General features: G+C 42.6%; 1 protein-coding gene across 1 annotated transcript; it reads right to left on the bottom strand.

Annotated features, from left to right (window-relative positions):
* Positions 1-1,061: 1,061 nt before the first annotated feature.
* Positions 1,062-21,008, bottom strand: tor3a (torsin family 3, member A). The gene is made up of 6 exons (XM_078561429.1): positions 20,740-21,008; positions 14,161-14,283; positions 11,384-11,649; positions 9,542-9,717; positions 2,265-2,389; positions 1,062-1,676 (listed from the first exon to the last, which is right to left on the bottom strand). The coding sequence occupies exons 1-6, from the start codon at positions 20,906-20,908 to the stop codon at positions 1,429-1,431; spliced, it is 1,107 nt and encodes a 368-aa protein (XP_078417555.1). The 5' UTR covers positions 20,909-21,008; the 3' UTR covers positions 1,062-1,428.
* Positions 21,009-22,473: the final 1,465 nt, after the last annotated feature.

Genomic DNA, 22,473 nt, shown 5'->3' with positions numbered 1-22,473 from the left:
GAAGTAGAGCGAGTGTCATTATCATACATCTGGAAGGAAAATACATGCTTGTGGATGATCTCATCTAAGGTGATGAGGAATGGAGGACAAGGTTACACCCATAGGGACAAGAAATGAAACGATTTCTGGAGATAATGCCAAGTGCATTTGGACAGGTAGGATTGAAGCATACAAAGCGATATCCCAGAAATGAATAATGGAGGAGGCTAATGTTGCCACCATTATCAAATGCTACAGAGAGGCTGAGGCAGGAAAGGATGAACCATGGTTACAATCACAGAGGATGTCAATCATTTAAAACACAGAAGGAAGATGCAATGGATATTTATCTTAAAAATCATATCTTTGACATATGATTTTCATTTTTAGAAATTTCTATATAGACCATCTAACATATCTAAACAAGTTACCACACAAAGGTACTTTCAATTTTTTGAATGCACAATCATGTCTGGAATACGGCAACAACATCCCAGTGATATTGCACAACTTACATGACAAAATATTTTACACTCCAGCACAACTAAAATATATAGTTAAAAACTATATTTTTTTCTGTTCACTGCACCATCTTCCATTCACTGCTATAAGACCATAAGAGCAGAAGTAGGCTATTCGGCCCATCAAGTCTCCTCTGCCATTCCATGAGATCATGGCTGATCTGATAATCCTCAATTCCACTTTCCTGCCTTTTCCCCATAACCCTTGATTCCCTTATTGATTAAAAATCTGTCTATCTCAGCCTTGAATATACTTAATGACCCAGCCTCTATGGCCCTCTGCTGCTTCCATTCACTGCCAGGCCAAGTGGCCATGGCCACTCTTAATCCCTATTTCATATTTTCAGTGGGTAACGTAACTCTAATCTTTACCCCTCTGCCTGAAGTAGAGGGAAAAGTAAACTTGTGAGTTATGCCAGGATAGTTGTCAAGTTCACCTTCATTTTGAGGATTTGAGTGACAGTCAATGCTTGGCCTAGCTGATGGGAAAGCACACGGACTAGTGCTGAGGAGGTTCTAAATTGAGGAAAAGTTCCATAAACAATAAAGGTGCAAATGGCATCATGCTTCCACCTGGTTTTTACTCACTAAACAAATCCAGGCTTACATACTAGTGAATTCACACCTACTAACACTGGGAAAAATGGAAAGGACAGAACGTAACATTAATACACGTATACAATGGTCAAGACTGCCGGAATGTTTTACTGGAGACTCAAGTAACCAGAATACAATTCTCCTTGTCTTTAAATTAAGTTAAAGGCACTTTTATTCCCTGTTCCTTGGGCCAGATTTTTATTGTGGCCCTCGAAAGGAATAAGGCTGTGGTTTTTCTGCTAAGTGTTAGACAATTTAATTTTGGGGCTTTGAGTTCCATAGAAATATTTCACTGTGTTCTTGTGGGCTGTTTCTTGAACTTCTTGAAGCATCAGGGCAGAAAAAAGTTAACCCGTTGTGAGACCGATTTGCAGCCCTGTGCAGCGAAGAGCTTTTCCTCCTTTGGCAAATACAGCAATCCCTTAGCTACTTCATCCAGGATGTCTAAATCATACTTGATTCCTCTGGACCGAAGAGCATCACGCACGCACAACTTAACATGTTTGTACTCCAGAGGTAAGAAAGGAATGAAGAAGTCAATGAGGTTCTCAGTCACAAGGCCACTATGAGTAAATCCCCCTGGAAACAGTACAGAAGAAAGATTATGAATACTTGATTCTTGTCAATTGTTTGCAGCTTTTGTGGCTTCTTAAGCCTTTATTAATAGAACTGGTGGTGTCTCAGATTCACTCCACTGTGTTGGATGAATTGGAGCATTGTCAGGAACATTGGATATGTACGTCATTTCCAAAGTAATATTCATGATTTTACAGTTCTGATTCCGACCTTTCCTAATGCTAGGGGAAGATTCCTACAGACAAGAAAAATTAATGCTTTGCTGTTGTATATGGTCTTGACCAGAAATAAGTGACGGTCCTATTGCAGGTGGCTATTTGGTATTTCGATTGAGTTGATTAAATGCAGGAATTAAACCATCTCGATTTTCAGCACACTGCCAACCACTGCTACACTGCAATCTGATTCCCTTCTTGAAGACCTTTCTTGTCCAGTTATTTATTCTCATTTAAACTGCCCGATTCCCTTGTAATCCCCTACATTGTTCCATTGTCCTTCTGGGTCCTGTAATGTCACCACATCTGGATCTCTAGAATCTCTCGATTTGTTCCTCTATTCTAATGCTCTCTCATTTACTACAGTAGAATTTACCTCTTGAAGTTGTAGCTTCTCTTTGGATCTGGTGTTCCAAGTCCTCCATGGTGATCTCCTCTCGATTTTGTCCAGCTCGCCAAAATTCCAGTGTCACCCTGTTTATGGAATTTCCTCCTATGTTACTGAAAGCAGAGAATGTTTGAACATAATTAATATGTGATAATGTTGTGGAGCACAATGCTGGTGGCAGGATTTTACATTGTTTATGCATTAAATCAGTATCAAGATATCAGCTAAGTGGTTAGTTATTGAATATGACTAATAAATATCACAGTTAATGTTTCTCATCACAGACAAGGGAGGTGATGGCGTAGTGGTATTGTCACTGGACTAGTATTCCAGAGACCCAGGGTAATACTCTGGGGATCTGAGTTTGAATTCCACCACGGCAGATGGTGAAATTTGAATTCAATAAAAATCTGGAATTAAAAGTCTAATGATGACCATGAAATCATTGTCGATTGTCATAAAAGCCCATCTGGTTCACTATCACAGAATCACAGAATCTTAACGGCACAGAAGGAGGCCATTCGGCCCATCGTGTCTGCACTGGCTCTCCAAATGAGCATTATGACCTAGTGCTATTGCTCTGCCTTTTCCCCATACCTCTGCACCTTGTTTCTATTCAAATAATCATCTTATGCCCTCTTGAATGCCTCCATTGAACCTGCCTCCACCACACTTCCAGGCAGTGCATTCCAGACCCGAACCCCCACTCGTTGTGAGAAAAAAACTTTTTTTCTCACGTCACATTTGCTTCCTTTACAAATCACTTTAAATCTATGCCCTCTTATTCTTGATCCTTTTATGAATGGGAACAGCTTCTCCCTATCTACCCAGTCCAGCCCCCTCATGATTTTGAAAACTTCTATCAAATCTCCTCTCAGCCCTCTCCTCTTCAAGGAAAACAGTCCCAACCTCTCCAATCTATCCTCATAGCTGAAGTTTCTCATCCCTGGGACCATTCATGTAAACCTCTTCTGCACTCTCTCCAATGTGTTCAGATCGTACCCATAATATGGTGCCCAGAACTGTAAACAATATTACAGCTGAGATCTAATGGGGGTCTTATATAAATTCAGCATAACCTCCCTGCTCTTTTACTCTATGCCCCTATTAAAATTAATAAATAAGATACTAGATGCTTTATTAACTGCTCTCCGCCTGTCCTGCCACCTTCACTGATTTATGTACATATACACCCAAGTCTTTCTGCTCCTGCACGCCCTTCAAAATTCCACCCCTTATTTTGTATTGTCTGTCCATGTTCTTCCTACCAAAATGCATCACCTCACACTTCTCCACATTGAACTTCATCTGCCACCAACTTGTCTATGTCCTCTTGAAGTTCCACACCGTCTTTCTCACAGTTCACAAATCTCCCAAGCTTCGTATCATCCACAAACTTTGAAATTGTCCCCTGCACACCAAAATCTAGGTCATTAATATATATCAGGGAAAGCAAGGGTCTCAATACCGACCCCTGGGGAACTCCACTACAAGCCTTCCTCCAGCCTGAAAAACATCCATTGACCATTAATCTCTGCTTCCTATTTTTCAGCCAATTTTGTATCCACGTTGCTACTGTCCCTTTTATTCCATGAGCAATAACTTTTCTCACAAGTCGGTTGTGTGGCACTGTGTCAAATGCCTTCTCAAAGTCCATGTACACCATATCAACAGCATTACCCTCATCGACCTTTTCTGTTACCTCTTCAAAAAACTTCAGCAAGTTAGCTAAACATGATTTCCCCTTTAGAAATCCATGCTGCTCTTCCTTATCAATCCGTATTTTTCTATGTGACTCTATCCCGAACAATTATTTCTAGAATCTTGCCCACCACTGAAGTTAAACTTACTGGTCTGTAATTGCTGGGCTTATCCTTACAACCTTTTTTGAACAAGGGCATAATGTTTGCAATTCTCCAGTCCTCTGGCACCACCCCCGAGTCTACGAGTTGCAATTTCTACTCTCACTTCCTTCAATATCCTTGGATGCATCTCATCTGGTCAGGGTGCATTGTCAACTTTAAGTACCAAAAGTCTATTCAACACTTCCTCCTTATCAATTTTGAACCCTTCTAGTGACAGAGTTTCCTCATCTGTCACCATGGCCTGGGTAGAAACTACCTCCTTGGTAAAAATGGATGCAAAGTATTCATTTAATACCTCAGCCATGGCACCTTCATCCTTAGAATTAAGGAAATCTGCTGTCCCTACCTGGCCTAGCCTACATGCGACTCCACACCCACAGCAATGTGGTTTACTCTTAAATGTCTCCTGAGCAAGGGCCTAGCTAGCGATGCCCACATCCCATGAACAATTTAAAAAAAAGATTTTACAGCTGACTTTAAATCAAATACAGAATGCCTGCGAGGAAAATGTTGCAAAGAACAGTAATAATCCTGAGGGTTGTGAGTTTTCAAAACCAGCCAAAGATGACCAAATAGTTGATAAAAAGGGAAAAAATAGAGAGCAAATTTTCAAGGAATGTAAAAACAGATTGAGTATTTTATAATTACATAATAAGGAGAATAGCTGAAGTGAACGTGGGTCCTTTAGAGGCAGAGACAGGAGAAATTATGGGGAATGAGGAAATGGCAGGGACTTTGAACAAATATTTTGTGTCTGTTTTCACAGTAGAATACACACATTGCATAACAGTAAAAGAAGGTAACTAAGAAGCTAATGAAAATTAAGAAGTTAAAGTAATTAACATCACTTATCTGCTATTCGAAACTTAAAGCACTAAAAACCAGTAAATCCCCAGCATCTGATGGACTACGTCCAAGGGTTCACAAAGAGATAGCCGCAGAGATAGTGGATGTACTGGTTATGATTGTTCAAAATTCCCTAGATTCTGGAATAGTCTCAGTGGATTGGAAATTAGCAAATGTAACATCACTATTCCAGAAAGGAAGGGGTGAGAAAATAGGGAACTACAGACCAGTTAGCCTGACACCAGCCATCAGGAAAATGCTGGAATCTATTATTAAGGAAATCTGAACAAAGCTCTTAGAAAATCATAGTATGATCAGACAGAGTCAACATGGTTTTACGAAAGGGAAACCGTGTTTGACAAATTTATTAGAGTTTTTTGAGGATGTAACTGGTAGGGTAAGTAAAGGGGACCCAGTAGGTGTGGTACACTTGGATTTCTAAAATACATTTGATAAGGTGCCACACAAAAAGTTAACATGCAAGATAAGGGCACATAGAGTTGAGGGTACTATATTAGGATGAATAGAGGATTGTTTAGTGGACAGGAAACACACAAGTGGCATAAATAGGGTATTTTCAAGTTGGCAGATTGTAACAAGTGGAGTGTCACAAAAATCAATGCAGGGGCCTTAGCTATTTACAATCTGTATTAATGATTTAGATAAAGAGACCAAGAGTTATGCATCCAAGTTTGTCGATGATACAAAGCTAGATAGCAATGTAAACTTTCAGGAAGACACAAGTAAGTGCAGAGATATAGACAGGTTAAGTGAATGGTAACAAAGTATCGGATGGGGTTTAATGAGGGGAAGTTTGGTAGTAAAGATTGAAAAGGAGAATATTTTTTAAAAGGTGTGAAATTTGTAAATGTTGATGTACAGTATACCCAAGTCCCCCTGAAAAACACAAAGTTATTATGCAGGTACAGCAAGAAATTAGAAAGGCAAATGGCATGTTGACCTTCATTGCAAGGGGATTGGAGTACAGGAATAAGGAAGCTTTACTGTAATTGTATAAGGCAACACCTGGAGCACTGTGCAAAGGTTTGATCTTCATACCTAAGGAAGCATTTACTGGCCTTGGAGGTGGTACAACGGAGGTTCATTAGATTGAATCCTGGGAGTTGTCCTACAATGAGAGGCTGAATAAATTGGGCCTATACTCTCTGGAATTTAGAAGAATGAGAGTTAACATCATTGAAATGTGCAAGATTCTGAATGGGCTTGATAGGGTAGACACTGAGACATTGTTTACCTTGGCTGGGGAATCCAGAACACAGTGGCACAGTCTCAGGATAAAGGGTTGATCATTAAGGACTGAGGTGAGGAGAGATTTTCTTATTAAGAGGATGGTGAATTTTCTACCTCAGGGGGCTGTGGGCGCTCCATTCTTGAATAGATTCAAATCTGAGGTAGATGAGTCTTTAGTCTCCAAGGGAATCAAGGGATATGGAGAGTGTGTGAGAAAGTGGAGTTGAGGCCGAAGATCAGTCATGATCATATTGAACAGCAGAGCAGACTCAAGGAGCCGAATACTATGCTCCTGTTCCAAATTAATTTCTTATGAGTTCAAGGATCATCATATACTTCAAGAAAGGTGTTGATCTTGTTCCTTGTCACTAATGTCCAAAGACACTAACTGAAGGATTTCTGATTGAGAATTAACTTTTGTAATAATTTGTAGTCAATAGGGATTGTACTTATTACAGTCAGTTGACCTACGTGACCCTAGAATGAGGCCATGAAACATGGCAAAGTCAAGTGCGCTCAGAGTCCATTCTGGGTCAACAAGATAAAAACTCCAAAGTCTCCATCCCTGTCTCACTATTTCATTGATTGAACTCTATACAGAGTTACATTTCAATGCCAAAAGCCATAATTTCAGGTCATGAACTGTAAAGGTATCTGTACAATATCAGGATTTTATATTGAGGTCCAATACTTGGGCAATAATTGGGTAGAACGTTTGCCAGAAGCTGTGTTTTTCCAATTGAAGGGAAATTGATTTTCACATGATGAGACAGAAGCTCATTCACCTGGCATGTTGCCTTTGGGACACCAATACAGCTGCACAATTCTGAGGTTTAAAAGTTCTAGACAGTCATTTTCCCCCTCTCTCTTCATTAAATGGCACGATAACTGAGTGCAGCATGCAAAAAATAATTGTGCGGAATAAAATGTCTTACATAATTGCCCCGAATGGTTGCTGGAGAAATTGTAATGAGTAAAAGCTGACAGCTGATTCCTCCATGGCCTATTGCATGCCCCAAGAACCCTGTTTCCAGCAGACTGCAGCGACCAGAGCTGGAGTCTGACATTGTGTTATCAGGAGCTCTTTGAGAGTTCTTATAGTACATGGTTGCCAACCCTGTTTGAGGATATTTCTGGAGGACTGGTGACATGATGTTCTGACTATTCTCCCCCGAGCTCCCAGTCCATTATCTCTCTCTCTCTCCATATCTCTGGTGAACCCCAATTTCCTTCATTCATTTCTCCTTCTCCTCATCCCCCCTTGAATCCTATCAAATTAATTTCCAACCCACTGACAGCATCAGCCCTGGTCAAAGTCATCAATGATCTCCAATGTAACTATGACTATGGTGCACTACCTCTCCTTTGTATCCCCATGGCTATAGATAAGGCCAATGACTCTGTCCTACTCTGTTTTGTATGCTCTATTGTGCACTTCCATGGCACTGCCCTGTAATAGTTCCATGCAGCTGTTGCAGGGGGTTGAGTCCATCCCCTTCAAAAGCTTCTTCCATACTCAACCATTAACCTCTGGTGGGCTTTAAGGCTCCCTTCTGCTCATTCTTTTTTGTATGCCTCTCTTCAGTAGTAAATGGGGTGAATTTCCACTAGGATTCATCTGACTCTCCAATGAAACTTTGGCAGAACACAGCAGAAATCCCAGGAAGACAAAGGAAAGTCATTTTTACTGTTATTTCGGAGTTTGGCCCTTGAGTGGGAGAATCTCCAAAGAAATCCACCCTAATATGTACATACATTGTGTTAGCTGCCATCTGTGTGATAATGACATCCAAAACTATCTCTCTGCCACCATTCTTACCCTCATGACTGTCACTGTGCTGCCCAATTACTCTGCAACATCATCATTGTTAAGCCATCTCCAACTCATGCGCATGTTAGCTGCTTACGTGCTATCCCATATCCTCATCTCCCATGCCCTCTCTAACTCATTGACTCCCCATGTCTAGTGCAATCTTTCTATAATGCTGACCCTTCTTTATACTTCCTTCAGTGGCCTCACTACTCTTTAACTTTTCAATCTTCTCCAGTATTATGTCCTGGCAGAAAGCCTTCACTTGTCTCACTCAACTGTACTTTGTGTTGCAGTCCACCAAAACATCCCTGCTGGACTCTTCACTGGTAGTTGCCAAGCAATCATCCACCATGTTTCTGCACTCATTGCCTGAACCCATCTGCTTGGTTACTTTCTCAAAATTTACCCTTTTGACTATGTTTTCAGACATAGCCAGCCTCTTGCTCATTTTTTACCTTTGATTCTCCCTCCCCCCCACATCCCCACATGTTTTGTGACAAAATAGTGCAAGTCATTGTATTTGTGAATGCAAACCAGATGGTGGCATCATACATCAGCCTGTTCCTGCCTTCAGTTAAATTCTACGCATGCACGTTTTTCAATAGAAATCGTTGGATGGCATTTAAGAGTGGGAGATCTGTCTATATTTTTGTGAGGCCAATTATAGCATCTCTCAGTATTGCACCAACTAAGGAGGGTTTTTTACTCATGTACATTAGTAGGGGAGAAGAGTAGGTTAAAAGGAAGGTAAGTTAATGAGCCAAGACAGAAGATAAACAAAGGGAGGGATAAACAAGAGTGTGGAACAAGCTGAAAGGTCCTGTTGCACTAGGAATGCCCATGAAAGAAAATGTAATGTTAGGGCAGGTTATCTAGAGTCACATGCAATCAGCTGCAATAACATCGATCTGGATAGTTCCACATCCACAGTTTTTTAAATGGGGTTGTGACACTGCGACTACAGTATTTGATCTTTGCGCAACATTTATCAATAGTAAATTTGATTTGAGCTGGCAGCTTTCAGAAGTAGGGCTATGAGCTGTACAGAGACAGTGCTGTTGGACTTCTGTGCAATTTTTGGGTTCATTTGGTTTGATTTTATTTACTGTAATAACTATGCAATCGTGAATTGGCTGAAGTCACTGAATAACACTGCAGCTCAAAGACCTCTTCCCTTCCCCCATGTCTAGAAGACTATGAAATCTAGTTATCCATTTATGGCACATCCATCCACCAGCCCATTGACTGAATCCCAGAGCATACCTCCATCTAGCTAAGAGCTAGCCCAATAAACAACTGTGTTTCCACTAATTATGTATGTAATTGCATAATATAGGTTGAACAAAAACACTCCTCTCCTTCAAAATTTCAAATGTAAGAAAAGTTAACAGTCAAAATATGCTAATTTGATCAATACATTGCAGCTATTAACTGCCTTTCTTCAGGCCGTTGACTGATTAAGCTACGTGACATTTTTATCTTTTGATTACCTTAAGAAAATAAACATGGACTTTCTGAAGTCCACCCCATCCACATGGTCATAGTGGTCAATGTAAGGCTTGATGGCATCAATGAGGCCTTGATGTAGCTTTTCTGCCTCATCAAATATGAACAAGGATCGTTTGCACTGTTGTACAGCTGTCAAGATAAACTGCCGGAGTTGAGCCTGAAAAAGAGAGGATAAATAACTGTGGGGGTTCCCAGCCTTTTATGTTTCAGATTTTTATCTCTCCCACCACACCGCCCCCACCCCCCCATACAACCCCCCATCCTCTTTCTCTATATCACAGTCCATTTTCTATCCATGCATCCTCACTCTGGGAGGAACAGTATGAATGATTTAATTTATCATGACTGCGAAGATATTCTGTGAAGACTATGAGACTCGAACTCTCACTCTTCAGCTCAGGAGTTGGCTACCTTAGGCACCTGATTATCAGCTAAACTAAACTTCCCTCGCATTGGATAATACTTTTTGAAAATAATGCTAACATTATTCCATTCAATTAATTTTAAATTACTTTAAAGTTGGAAGATTTTTAAGCACAGACCTAATTGAAATGGTTCGAAGGCAACAATTAGGTTCAAATTTTCCTTTCTTCCTTTCCCAAAAAGGCATATTTCACCATAGTGCGGTATCCCACATAAATGGCCGCATGTTAGGCAAGTTTGACATTTGACAAAGCTGACATTTACCAAATATATTGGTGAAGCTAAACCTACCGAACCTGTTTAGAAAAGTATAATTAGAAAAGATGTCATCTTTGAATACAGGCATTGCCCACTGCTCAATACTTTCTAGCAAAAACCGAAAAATGGTTATTTTAATTTCCATTTCTTTTTCAAGGTTTTCCTAAGTGACCCTGCTTCTCTTTCTTTCCCTCATTCTCAATGTTAATGCTTTCACTTTCCCCAGTTGCAGTTGTGCCCCCTTAATAATCTAGAACAAACATCCTTTTTGGCTGGCGGATTTGGGTGACATTGGGTGAAATCTTGCTGAGGCATCCGGCTGAAGAACTGGTGAGAGACTGGTGGTGCCTCTTTTCAGGAAGGCCCGCCAAACCACGTGCCAATCGGGCAGTAGTGAAGCCAGCAGCGGGCCTTCCCCTGGAATCAAGACCCCTGGGGCCGAAGTCCCACCTTGCAAGAGCTGCCAGCCAATCAGAGGTCAGCAGCTCTTGTGCTAAGCTGCGCCACTGAGGAGGCCATGGCTGCTGCCGGAAGAACACCCTCTGGAGTCGCAGCATCGCAGGCGACCCACCCTTCAGGTAAGTAATGTGGTGGGGGGGAGGGGTGGGTGTGGGGGGGTGTTTGGTTTTGTTGGGTGGAGGTCACAGAGAGGGAAGCAAGGGGAGTCAGAAGCAAGGGCAGGGGGCTGGCTCTCAGTGGCCCTCCCTTGCTTATCCCCAATCGCTTGATCAGGCACTGAGTGCCTTTGATTGAGGGACTCTCTCTCTCTCTCTCTCTCTCTCTCTCCCCCACCACCCCCCCCCCACCTCCCCCCTCCCCCTCCCTGCAAGGTGACAAGTCTTCTGCACAATTTCACCTGTCGCTAACGCTGCATGGTGACAGGCCCGTTTGCAGCTGGGTTAATCCCAGCTGTGGCGGCATGAGCCCCTTAAGTTGTCATTAATTGGCCACTCAAGGGTCTGAATTGGAAGCAGGGTGGGAAGGCCAGCGGGGTTCAGGTGCGCCCCCACCCCACCGAATTACATGTCCTTCCTGCCTCCAAGCTCATCACCAGTGAGATTCCACCCACTGAGTCAATAAATTGGCATGCTGAATATGGCTGAGTGAGCTGGATTCACCTCGTTCCATTCACCTTTGCTTACCTTGTAAATGTCGACCATATTGGCAAGTGGAAAGTGGAAGGGAGCGATGTAGAAATGCACACACTCGCTTCTCAGCCCATCTCGGTACAGGTTGTCCGCTATCATTTTGGCCACGAAGTTCTTGCCAGTACCAGACCAACCATGGAAGGAGAGCGCCAGTGCTTTCTCAGGGTTTTTGGTTGCTAAGAAACCTTTCACTGCTTTCACCACAACCTCCTTGGCCAGGTGCTGCCCGTGTAACTTTTTGCTCAGGTCATGGTCAAGCCCTGGTTAGAAAATGCACAAAACCAAATCTTATTGTACTTTTCCATTCCTACCTTCGAGGATGTTCTGCTTATAACCTAGTTATCTAAATGGAAAATGATGGGGTGGAATTGGGCTCCGTAGCCTGTTTAGTGGGTACTGTGTGGCCTCTTAAGCTTCAAAAATAACAACATGCACATCCGCAACATGCACTTCGTAGAGGAATAAGTGCACATGCACCTAAAGGCTGCTGGCAGGAAGAGGAGCAGGCAGATCAGACCATCAATCAATGTGGAGTGAAGGCTCTGCCCATGTAACTGCCTACACAACAAGCTCCTGCTTTCAATCTTGCTATTTTATTGTAGTTGCAAAGCCTTGCTCATAGAAAGAGGGAAAGAAAACTTTAGGATCCATGTTTCTTTTAAGTAGTTCTAATATGATAAAGACAAGTTCTATGTAAAAGAAAGGAATATATTTGTTGAGGCTTGTGACTTTTTGCTGTTCCTAAAATTTCTAAGGGGCACTTCAATGGGATAAAGAAAGTGGGATCGACCCTACCTCCCAATAGCATTCCCGGGCCACCTTTAGCAGGAGACCAATAGAAGTGGGTGAAGAACCATAGAACCCCTGCCCCAGTTCACCTTACAATCAGGCAGCTTATGAATAGAAGCCTAAAGGCACATGCTGTGCCCCTAGCCAAGCTGTTCCAGTACAGTTCCAACACTGGCATCTAATCGTCAATGTGAAAAATTACCGAGGTATGCCTTGAACACAAAAAGCAGGACAAATCTAACCCAGTCAATTACCGCCCCATCAGTCTACTCTCGATCATCAGTAAAGTGTTGGAAGGGGTCATCAACAGTGCTATCAAGCGGCACTTGCTTAGCAATAAGCTGCTCACTGACGCTCAGTTTGGGTCCTGGCAGGGTTACTCAGCTCCTAACCACATTACAACCTTAGTTCAAACATAGACAACAGAGCTGAACTCCTGAGGTAAGGTGAGAGTGACTGCCCTTGACATCAAGGCAGCATTTGACCGAATGTGGCATCAAGGAGTCCTAGCAAAACTGGAGTCAATGGGAATCAGGGGTAAAACTCTCCACTGGTTGGAGCCATACCAAGCACAAAGGAAGATGGTTGTGGTGGTTGGAGGTCAATCATCTCAGTTCCAGGACATCACTGCAGAGTTGCTCAGGATAATACCCTCAGCCCAACCATCTTCAGCTGCTTTATCAATGACCTTCTTTCATCATAAGGTCAGAAGTGGGGATGTTCACTGATGATTGTACAATCTCCAGCACCATTCGTGACTCCTCAGGTACTGAAGCAGGTCATGTCCAAATGCAGCAAGACCTGGACAATATCCAGGCTTGGGCTGACAAGTAGCAAGTAACATTCACGCCACACAAGTGCCAGGCAATGACCATCTCCAACAAGAGAGCATTTAAGCATCGCCCCTTGACAGTCAATGGCATTAACATCGCTGAGTTCCCCCACTATTAACGTCCTGGGAGTTACCATTGACCAGAAACTGAACTAGACTAGCCAAATAAAAACTGTGGCTACAAGAGCAGGTCAGAGGCCAGGAATCCTGCGGTGAATAACTCACCTCCTGACTCCCCAAAGCCTGTCCACCATCTACAAGGTACAAGTCAGGAATACTCTTCACTTGCCTGGATGAGTGCAACTCTCACAACATTTAAGAAGTTTGACACCGTCTAGGACAAAGCAGCCCGCTTGATTGGCACGACATCCACAAACATTCACTCCCTTCACCACCGACGCACAGTGGAGCAATGTGTACCATCTGCAAGATGCACTGCAGGAATTCACCAAGGCTCCTTAGACAGCACCTTCCAAACCCATGACCACTAACATCTAGAAGGACAAGGACAGCCAGCACATGGAAACACCACCACTTATAAGATCCACTCCAAGCCAGTCACCATCCATCTTGGAAATATATTGCTGTTCCTTCAATGTAGCTGGCTCAAAATCCTGGAACGTCCTCCCTAACAGCACTGTGGGTGTATCTACACCACATGGACTGCAGCAGTTCAAGAAGGCGGTTCATTACCAGCTTCTCAGGGGCAATTAGAGATGGGCAATAATTGCTGGCTCTGTCAGTGATGGTCACGCCCCATGAATGGATAAAAAATATATAAATAAATAAATAAAGAGACCCACAGTTGAAGAAGATGGGGCACACAAGTGATGCTGTCAGGATATATTGTGAGAATGACTGCTGAGCACCTATTTGCTTGGGCATCAACCCAGTTGATGTGAATTACTAGTTGGTGTAGTCTGGAATCTGTACCAGTGCGCACAGCGCTAATTATTTGCAAGAAACTGCTGTGAGTCGACATTAGGGCCGAACATACGCCCTAAAGCAAAACAAAGGAACGTAATCTCATAAAACACAACAGACACAGTGTCTGTGCTCCTTAGCTGAAGTGCAAACAACACTCCTTGAAGTTAACAGGGTACATTGGGCTGTCTTCTAACACCGTCCAGATCAATTCTTATTTACAAACCTGTGATGTTGTTAATTAGCCGACAGTCTCCTGATTCACAGCACTCATGGACACTGCAGTACCAGCTTAGTATCTCCTGATAACCATCCTGGATTAAAAAAGACCAGGCCTCCATAGTGTTTGCTGAAACCAAAGAAGAAAAAAATGTTTTATATCATAAAGAAGGGAGTTTTTGTGATTGAATCTTTTGGAGCCTCTTTATTTAAAAAAAATTATTAAATTCACCAAAATCACACACTTTTTTGCCTATGGTTTATTTGAGGTGGTTGTTACATAGTGAATATCCTGAACATTATATTAAAAGCTGGCACAGTCACATCTTTTTCTGATAGTATGAGGATTACTTCGAGCACACGCGGTAAGTGAAAGGCAGTGGTTGTTTTAAGCAGTATGTAGTAACTGAGGGTGCTCCTCAATGGGCTGTTGGGGCCATTCTGGTCTTCACTTCATGCCAAACACTCCAGAAGAATCATCACCTACGCAGGGGAGAGACTTACACTCCTGATGCTTCACAGTCATTCAGGTTGTAAAGTGTCCCACAAGTGTTTTATTCATGTTTGTTGTTGAAGGAGTGGACGCAGTCATTCAAACATATAAATTAAGTGCAGGAGTAGGTCATTTGGCCCCTCGAGCCTGCTTCACCATTTGATAAGAGCATGGCTGATCTGACTGTGGCCTCAACTCCACTTTCCTGTCTGTCCCCCTAAACACTTTGTCTCCCTTGTCAATCAAGAATCTGTCTAACAGCCTTAAAAATATTCAATGACCCAGCCTGCACCATGCTCTGGGGAAGACTAATGACCCTCTGAGAGAAAAAATTTCTCCTCATCCCCCTCTTAAATGGAAAACCCCCTATTTTCAAACTGCACCCTATAGCTTTAGTTTCTCCCATAAAACATCCTTTTCAGCATCCACCCTGTCAAGTCCCCTCAGAATTTTATATGTTTCAATAAGATCACCTCTCATTCTTCTAAACTCCCAACCTGTCCAACTTTTCCTCATAAGATACCCCTTCATCCCAGGAATCAGTCAAGTGAACATTCTCTGAACTGCTTCTAATGCTATTTTGCCCTTTCTTACATAAGGAGACCACAACTCTGCACAGTACTGCACATGTGGTTTCGCCAATGCCCTGTACAACAGTAGCAAAACTTCACTACTTTTATTTTCCATTCCCCTTGCAATAAATAACAACATTACATTTGGCTCCTAATCGCTTGCTGTACCTGCATAATAGCTTTTTTTGGTTCATGCACCAGGATATCCAGATCCCTCTGTACTGCAGTTTTGTAATCTTTCTCATTTTCTATTCTTTTCTATTCTTCCTGCCAAAGTGGATGAGTTCATATTTTCTCACATTGTACTCTATATGCCAATTTTTTGCCCACCTACTTAACATACCTAAATTCCTTCGTCCACTCTTTCCGTCATCCTCACAATTTATTTCCCACCTATCTTTGTGTCATCAACAGTCATCTTGGACATCTTCATTTTGATGGTCTGCATTGTGTTGTCAGTCATGTTCTGATACTACAATGCACTCATGGACCTGCATACTCTCTGCCTGTTAGGGGGTTTGCAATGGGGATGTCAGACTATCACTACTTCCTCCTCTCATTACCATCATTAGTCATAAAGGGAGATCTGGAGACCAGAAAAACTCCAAAAGGAAGGAAATACAGTTCTAGTGTTGCTTTTAAAAGGTTACGAGTTAAAAGGGAAATCTTCCATTTACAGAAAGGTGGCTGTGGGAGCAGCAACAAGAACACCTCAGATTTCAGATCTATCTATGATGGTTCTGGTGGAAGCAGTCAATGCAAAGAGGGATCATCTCAAAGAGCAGGAAGCCCTGTGGTGCAGGCTGCATGGAGAAAGTTACAGAGGAGGTAAGTGCAACGCTGATGACTACCATAGAGCTGAGACAGTTTCAGTGGCTTTGCAGTCATGCTGTCAAGGCATTTTTGTCAATATATTTCCTCTACCATTGCTACACTCACCTCCTGACTTTTTTTTACTCTTTCCCTCTCAGCCCCCAGGTGTCAGGAGAACTCAATAATGCGAAAGGAAACCATGCCAAACACCCAAATATCATTTACACTTCCCAGTCATGCTTGTGACTTGGTATGACCTACCTCAAGGGCTGCTGCTAGTCTTCGATTCTCATCATTGTGGGCTGCGTGCACTCATGGCTTACAGTGTCCATGCCACTCTTAAACATGGTCTTCTCTTCCTCTAAAGGAAAACTGACCTTCAAAGGAATACCACTGGGATAAGGGCTATCAGAGTGGAAGATCCTGTATTCAAATACTGGCAGATATATAGGAGAGTCTGTGGGAGGGGGCAAGGTTGGAGGCACGCTAGCAGCTGAAGTTTGTGAAGGCAAAGCAAAGTTCATGAAAGCTCCTTTCGGCTCACATACCTTCCCAGAGTATTGTGCACCCTTGCATTCACCTTGCAGGAAGTGGGTGACCACTCAGATGAATACCCAGACACTCATCCTCATAATATGACAAGAAAATGGAAATCCATGTTTTTTTTAATTCTTCCATGGGATGTGGGCATCGCTGGCTAGGCCAGCATTTATTGCCCATCCCAAATTGCTCTTGAGAAGATGGCATTAAGCTGCCTTATTGAACAGCTGCGGTCCCTGTAGTATAGGTACACCCACAGTGCTGTTAGTGAGGGAGTTCCAGGATTTTGACCCAGCAACAGTGAAGGAACATCGATATATTTCCAAGTCAGGATGGTGAGTAGCTTGGAGGGGATCTTTTAGGTGGTGGTGTTCCCATGTGCTGGCTGCCCTTGTCCTTCTAGATGTTAGTGGTCATGGGTTTGGAAGGCACTATTTGAGGAGTCTTGATGAGTTCCTGCAGTGCATCTTGTAGATGGTACACACTGTGGCCACTGTGCGCCGGTGGTGGATGGAGTGAATGTTTGTGGATGTGGTGCCAATCAAGCGGGCTGCTTTGTCCTGGATGGTGTCAAGCTTCTTGAGTGTTGTTGGACCTGCATTCATCCAGGCAAGTGGAGAATATTCCATCACACTCCTGATGCCCTGTAGATGGTGGACAGGCTTTGGAGAGTCAGGAGGTGAGCTAATCGCTGCAGAATTCCTAGCCTCTAGCCTGCTCTTGTAGCCACAATATTTATATGGCTAGTCCAGTTCAGTTTCTGGTCAATGGTAACCCCCGGGATGTTGATAGAGGGGGATTCAGTGACGGTAATCCATTGAATGTCAAGGGGTAATGGTTAGATTCTATCTTGTTGGTGGTGGTCATTGCTTGGCACTTGTGTGGCATGAATGTTACTTGCCGCCTGTCAGCCCAAGCCTGGATATTGTCCAGGTCTTGCTGCATATGGACACTGACTGCTTCAGTATCTGAGGAGTCGCGAATTGTGCTGAACATTATGCAATCATCAGCGAACATCCCCACTTCTGACCTTATGATGGAAGGAAGGTCATTGATGCAACAACTGAAGATGGTTGGGCCGAGGACACTACCCTGAGGAACTCCTGCAGTGATGTCCTGGAGCTGAGATGATTGACCTCCAACAACCACAACCATCTTCCTTTGTGCTATGTATGATTGACAGTACTTTGAGCAGAACTGAATATAGGTAATAGCAAAATTTTTGACACAACCTCCAAGTACTTTAGAACCACCTGTTAACATTGCCTCCCCTTAAGTTGTATCTAACTCAGGGATATCTGCTGCAGACTGCAGCGAATGGATCTTTGGAATTGGCCATGTATTCTTGATTCAAATCAGTCATAAAAAGGACTGGAACTGTTTTAGGAGGAGAATGCAAAGCAGTGGTTTGGGAACAGATTTGAGGTAGCAGTGTTAAAATACCTATTCTGCTCTTTATCACCTGAAGTCCACCTCCGTAAAAAGCAGTAACTCAGTAACTCCACAACAAAGCAACCCACTTGATTGACACCCCATCCACAAACATTCACTCCCTCCATCACCGACACACAGTAGCAGCAGTGTGTACCATCTACAAGAAGCACTGCAGGAATTCACCAAGGCTCCTTCGACAGCACCTTCCAAACCCATGACTGCTACCACCTAGAAGGACAACGTCAGGACACATGGGATTGCCACCACCTGGAAGTTCCCCTCCCAGCCATTCACCATCCTAGCTTGGAAACATATCGTCGTTCCTTCACTGTCGCTGGGTCAAAACCCTGGAACTCCCTCCCTAACAACACTGTGGGTGTACATATACCACATGGACTGCAGCGGTTCAAGAAGGCAGCTCACCACCACCTTCTCAAAGGCAATTAGGGATGGGCAATAAATGCTGCCCTCGCCAGCAATGCACACATCTCATGAATGAATTTTAAAAAAAGAAATCCCATGCATTTCCACACAGAGCCAAGATCATATGTGGACTTGGTACACTAAACAGGTTTCAGGTAACCATTTGCTGGAGATTTAAAACAGTATAAATTTCATGCCTACATTATGTAAATTTGGAAATAGCTGTCAACTATGCACACAACCCGACTCTTTCAGGCTGATGGGTTGCCACAGTATAAGATAAACGGTTACTATATTGATGTGTTCTCATTTGACAGTCTCCATCTGCAGAGTATGTGTGGCTTTCTGAGTTAACAGATGCAGGTGTACCACTTTCTCTATTCTGGAACTCTCCAAAGGCTACATCGTAGAGCTGGCCAACTAATTTTCCATGGATAAGGGAGCACAGTGAAGGTTCACTATTCCTGAAATGGCAGGATTGTCCTATGAGGAGAGATTGAGGACACCAGGCCTACATTCTCTAGAGTTTAGAAGAATGAGAGCAGATCTCATTCAAGGATAAAATTCTTACATGACTGGACAGGGTAGATGTAGGAGGGATGGAGAATCTAGAACCAGGGGACACAGTCTCAGAATAAGAGGTAGGCCATTTAGGACTGAGATGAGGAGGGATTTCTTCACGCGGAGGGTGGTGAACATTTGGAATTCTCTGAGGAATGTGGAGGCTCAGCTGTTGAGTATATTCAAGACAGAGATCGACAGATTTTTGGATATTTAAGACATCAAGGAAAATGGGGATAGTGCGGGAAAATGAGGATAGTGAGGGAAAATGGTGTTGAGCTTGAAGTTCAGCCATGATCTAGTTGAATGGTGGAGCAGGCTCAAGGGGCTGAATGGCCTTCTCCTGCTCCTATTTCCTATGTTCCTATGACAATGACCTGACCTTAAATGCTCATCTGTGCAAACCTGACTGATAGTAAAAATAGATTTAAAAAATAAAAGGGATGAAATGCTGGAGTAGGGACAGGGTCAACCTCAATAAATAATGATAATTAGGAACACTTCAACATTGAAATTCCCTTTCCATTTTTTTAAGATAACTGGAAGAAGAAAGCCAGAGTGACCATAAATGAAGCCCAGAGATAACCATAGCTGCCATTCGTGATGCCAGAAGTATCTTTTTGTTTTATTTTCAGGACATCGGCAACACTGACATGGAAGGCGTTAATTACCCATCTCCAGCTGCCCTGAGGTGGTGATGGTGATGGCGATGGTAGTGATGTGCCTTCTCCTTTTGCCACTATATCTTGTGGTGATAGTAATCTTGTGATGGTGTTAGGGAGAAAATTCCAGGATTATAACAATTTAGGGGAGTAAATAGTCCAATAGTTCTCCATATCATTTTTATCATGATGAATAGGATATAATTACATTTTTCTGACTTATTGTGAAAGATGTCATTGTGATATATGTTGATAAATGGCAAGAAGAAAAATTTGGCTGAGAAATTTACAGTAATGTATTTCCATATATGCATGTCAAAGAACTTCACAGATGAACTACATATTGAAGTGCAGTAGGTAATATAAAGGCAAATATGGTAGCCTTTCAGCATCATCGTTGCCTCTCAAACAGCCTCGAGGCTGTCAAATTAGTTCAACTCTTTTCTGTCATTGTTATCATCTCTGTTGTCACTGTCATCTCCTTGCCCTTCTGTAAATAGTGTCTGCAAAGGTGGACAAAACTTTGGTTTAATATCTCATCCGAAGGATGATACCTCTGACAATGCAGTGCACCTAGTATTGTGCTGGGGTCTCAGACTAGATGATGCATTCAGGTTCAGATTCAGGCACTTCTGGCAATCACAGTTAATCATGTCTTGATGAACTTATTTAATTACAATGATCTCCACCAATCATTCAATGGTTTGAAGCATGAATGTCAGCAAGAAAAAAATGGACTAGCCAACCATAATCTTTATAATTTCCACTCTATTATAAATAGGCCCTGCAGTCATTCCCAGGCATAATGATATAAACAGATGCAGTTTTACTCCTGTTGTTTTACTGCATTGGAACCCTTTATTTCAACTTGCTCTCAGGCGCTCATTGTCCTGTATCTAAATCATTTGAATTCCTCAATCAGCTTGCAGTCTTAACATAACTGCTGGGAATTGTGTGATTTGTCTGTAATACACTCCCATTATTTTATTCTCCTACTAAACCACTCATTCCTTGACAGAACCATAGCCTGTAACTCACTTCCAGGGGATCCTTTATTCTCGACACATCACATATTTTTACTCACTCACCGTTCTGCTTTGAGATGTCTGTCAGCTCTTTATTCTCACAGTCTGAGTCCCAGAACTGACCAGGAAGAGAGTGAAAAATCTCTGAAAATGTCCCAAGCTGCTCCTGAAATATGTTTCCTTTCACCACCTGCAACCACCAGCACAACAGTAGGAGCCATTGGAAATTCATTGAAGAACAGAACGCTAGAGCGTGTATTAGGCACAAGGAGAGAAAAGGAGAAAGCCCCCTCTGTGTCAGTAGCTGCTCTTAACAGCCTTCATTCTTTGTTAATATTTACCTGTAACATCACATTTGGTTAACCACGTGAACTGCTAGACTCGGGTTAGTGACCCTTATCAAGCCAGGCATTTTTCCAATCTATCAGCGCAATCAACTACAATGTGTATTGTAGATGTGGGAGAGTTAGTGTGTCATACACCTAAATGTGAGGTATATAGTGTGTCCAAAGTTGATTAACTAAGAGGTATAAGAAGTGTACAGGAGCTTTTCTCAACTGTTTCTTCCACTCCTGGTTCACGCATGGAATGTGGATATCAGCATCCAGTAATATTGCCCATCCTTAATCGCTACCTGAGCTATTTCAGTGGGTCTGGAGTTAAAGGCCAGACAAAGTAAACCTTCAGGTTTCGTATCCTAAAGGGCATTGGTGAGCCATATCAGCAATAATTTGGTAGATACACAGTCATCAATATGAACGCCAGCTTTATTTTCCTGACGTATTTATTGACTGAATTTAAATTTCCTACAATGCATGTTGAGATTTGAACTCATGTCTCCAACTCATTGGTGAAGTCTTCTGGATAACTAGTCCAGTAACATAACCACTATGCTCTTCCTCCTCCTAAGGCAGCATTGGCAACCATGGACTACCATTGGATTGACCCATGACCAATATGCTTGGCAAGTACTGCAGTGGTTTGCCATTGCCTTCTACAGTATGGCTGACCAGGAAACTCTCCCGCTCTTACCACCTGCCGTCAGGTATATTGGAAGGATTTACAGGCTGATAATCAACCTGTCTGGTCACATTATGAATGTACCTTCCATGGCCATCAAGTCCTTAAGTGGGACTTGAGCCTAGAGCTTCCAGCTTAAATGACACTCCCACTGTGCTACAAGACCACCCTGACCACTATGGTAACATTCCCTTATAACAAGACACTCCTTTCCAAAAGACCTTTTGACTCTTTCTAGAGCACAGAGCTTACTGTCCTCCAGCACCTCACCCTGGAGAGTGAGTGTTTTCATCTATAAATAGCCTGATAGCTGAGTCTGAGCCAAATGTTCATACTGTGTTTTTAAGCATGGGTCATTAAACAGCCAACCTAAGTGGGACCCCCATCTCATTTTTCCCCTTTCCCTAGTACTGGAGTGGTACATTCACTCAGTCATCAGGGAGCTGCTTACATTAATTTTAACACTTAATTCTTACCACAACAAAAGAGGTTAAAAACGATAGGTAATAGTTATCTTAATGCTTCAAGTATGTACAAGATAATTGAAAAGCTCAGGTACATTATAGACAGGGTAACACAAAGCCTTGGGTGAGCCATTAAAAATGGTGCTTGGGCTGAAGTGTACTACACAGAGGATAATGAACAGAGAGGAGTGTGTCACAGGGGATAATGAACAGAATGAAGTGTACCACTATTTTATAATGCTTTCATTCCTACAAATTTTTATACAAATAAAAAATTAACAATTTACTATGGCTGTACTAATTAGCATTCCTC

Source organism: Cetorhinus maximus, chromosome 17 (genome assembly GCF_964194155.1).
Source record: "Cetorhinus maximus chromosome 17, sCetMax3.hap1.1, whole genome shotgun sequence".
In the NCBI taxonomy this organism is placed as follows: Eukaryota; Metazoa; Chordata; class Chondrichthyes; order Lamniformes; family Cetorhinidae; genus Cetorhinus; species Cetorhinus maximus.
This window is presented reverse-complemented; position numbering and strand designations above follow the sequence as displayed.

Bases quoted from the DNA above. Each gene is read 5' to 3' on its own strand.
- tor3a (XM_078561429.1), bottom strand. From the start codon at position 20,908: ATGAATTTCCAATGGCTCCTACTGTTGTGCTGGTGGTTGCAGGTGGTG. The intron at 14,284-20,739 runs GTGAGTGAGTAA...CTTTGGTTTCAG, and splicing joins AGACATCTCAAAGCAGAACG to CAAACACTATGGAGGCCTGG. The intron at 11,650-14,160 runs GTTTGTAAATAA...TTTTCTAACCAG, and splicing joins GCTAATTAACAACATCACAG to GGCTTGACCATGACCTGAGC.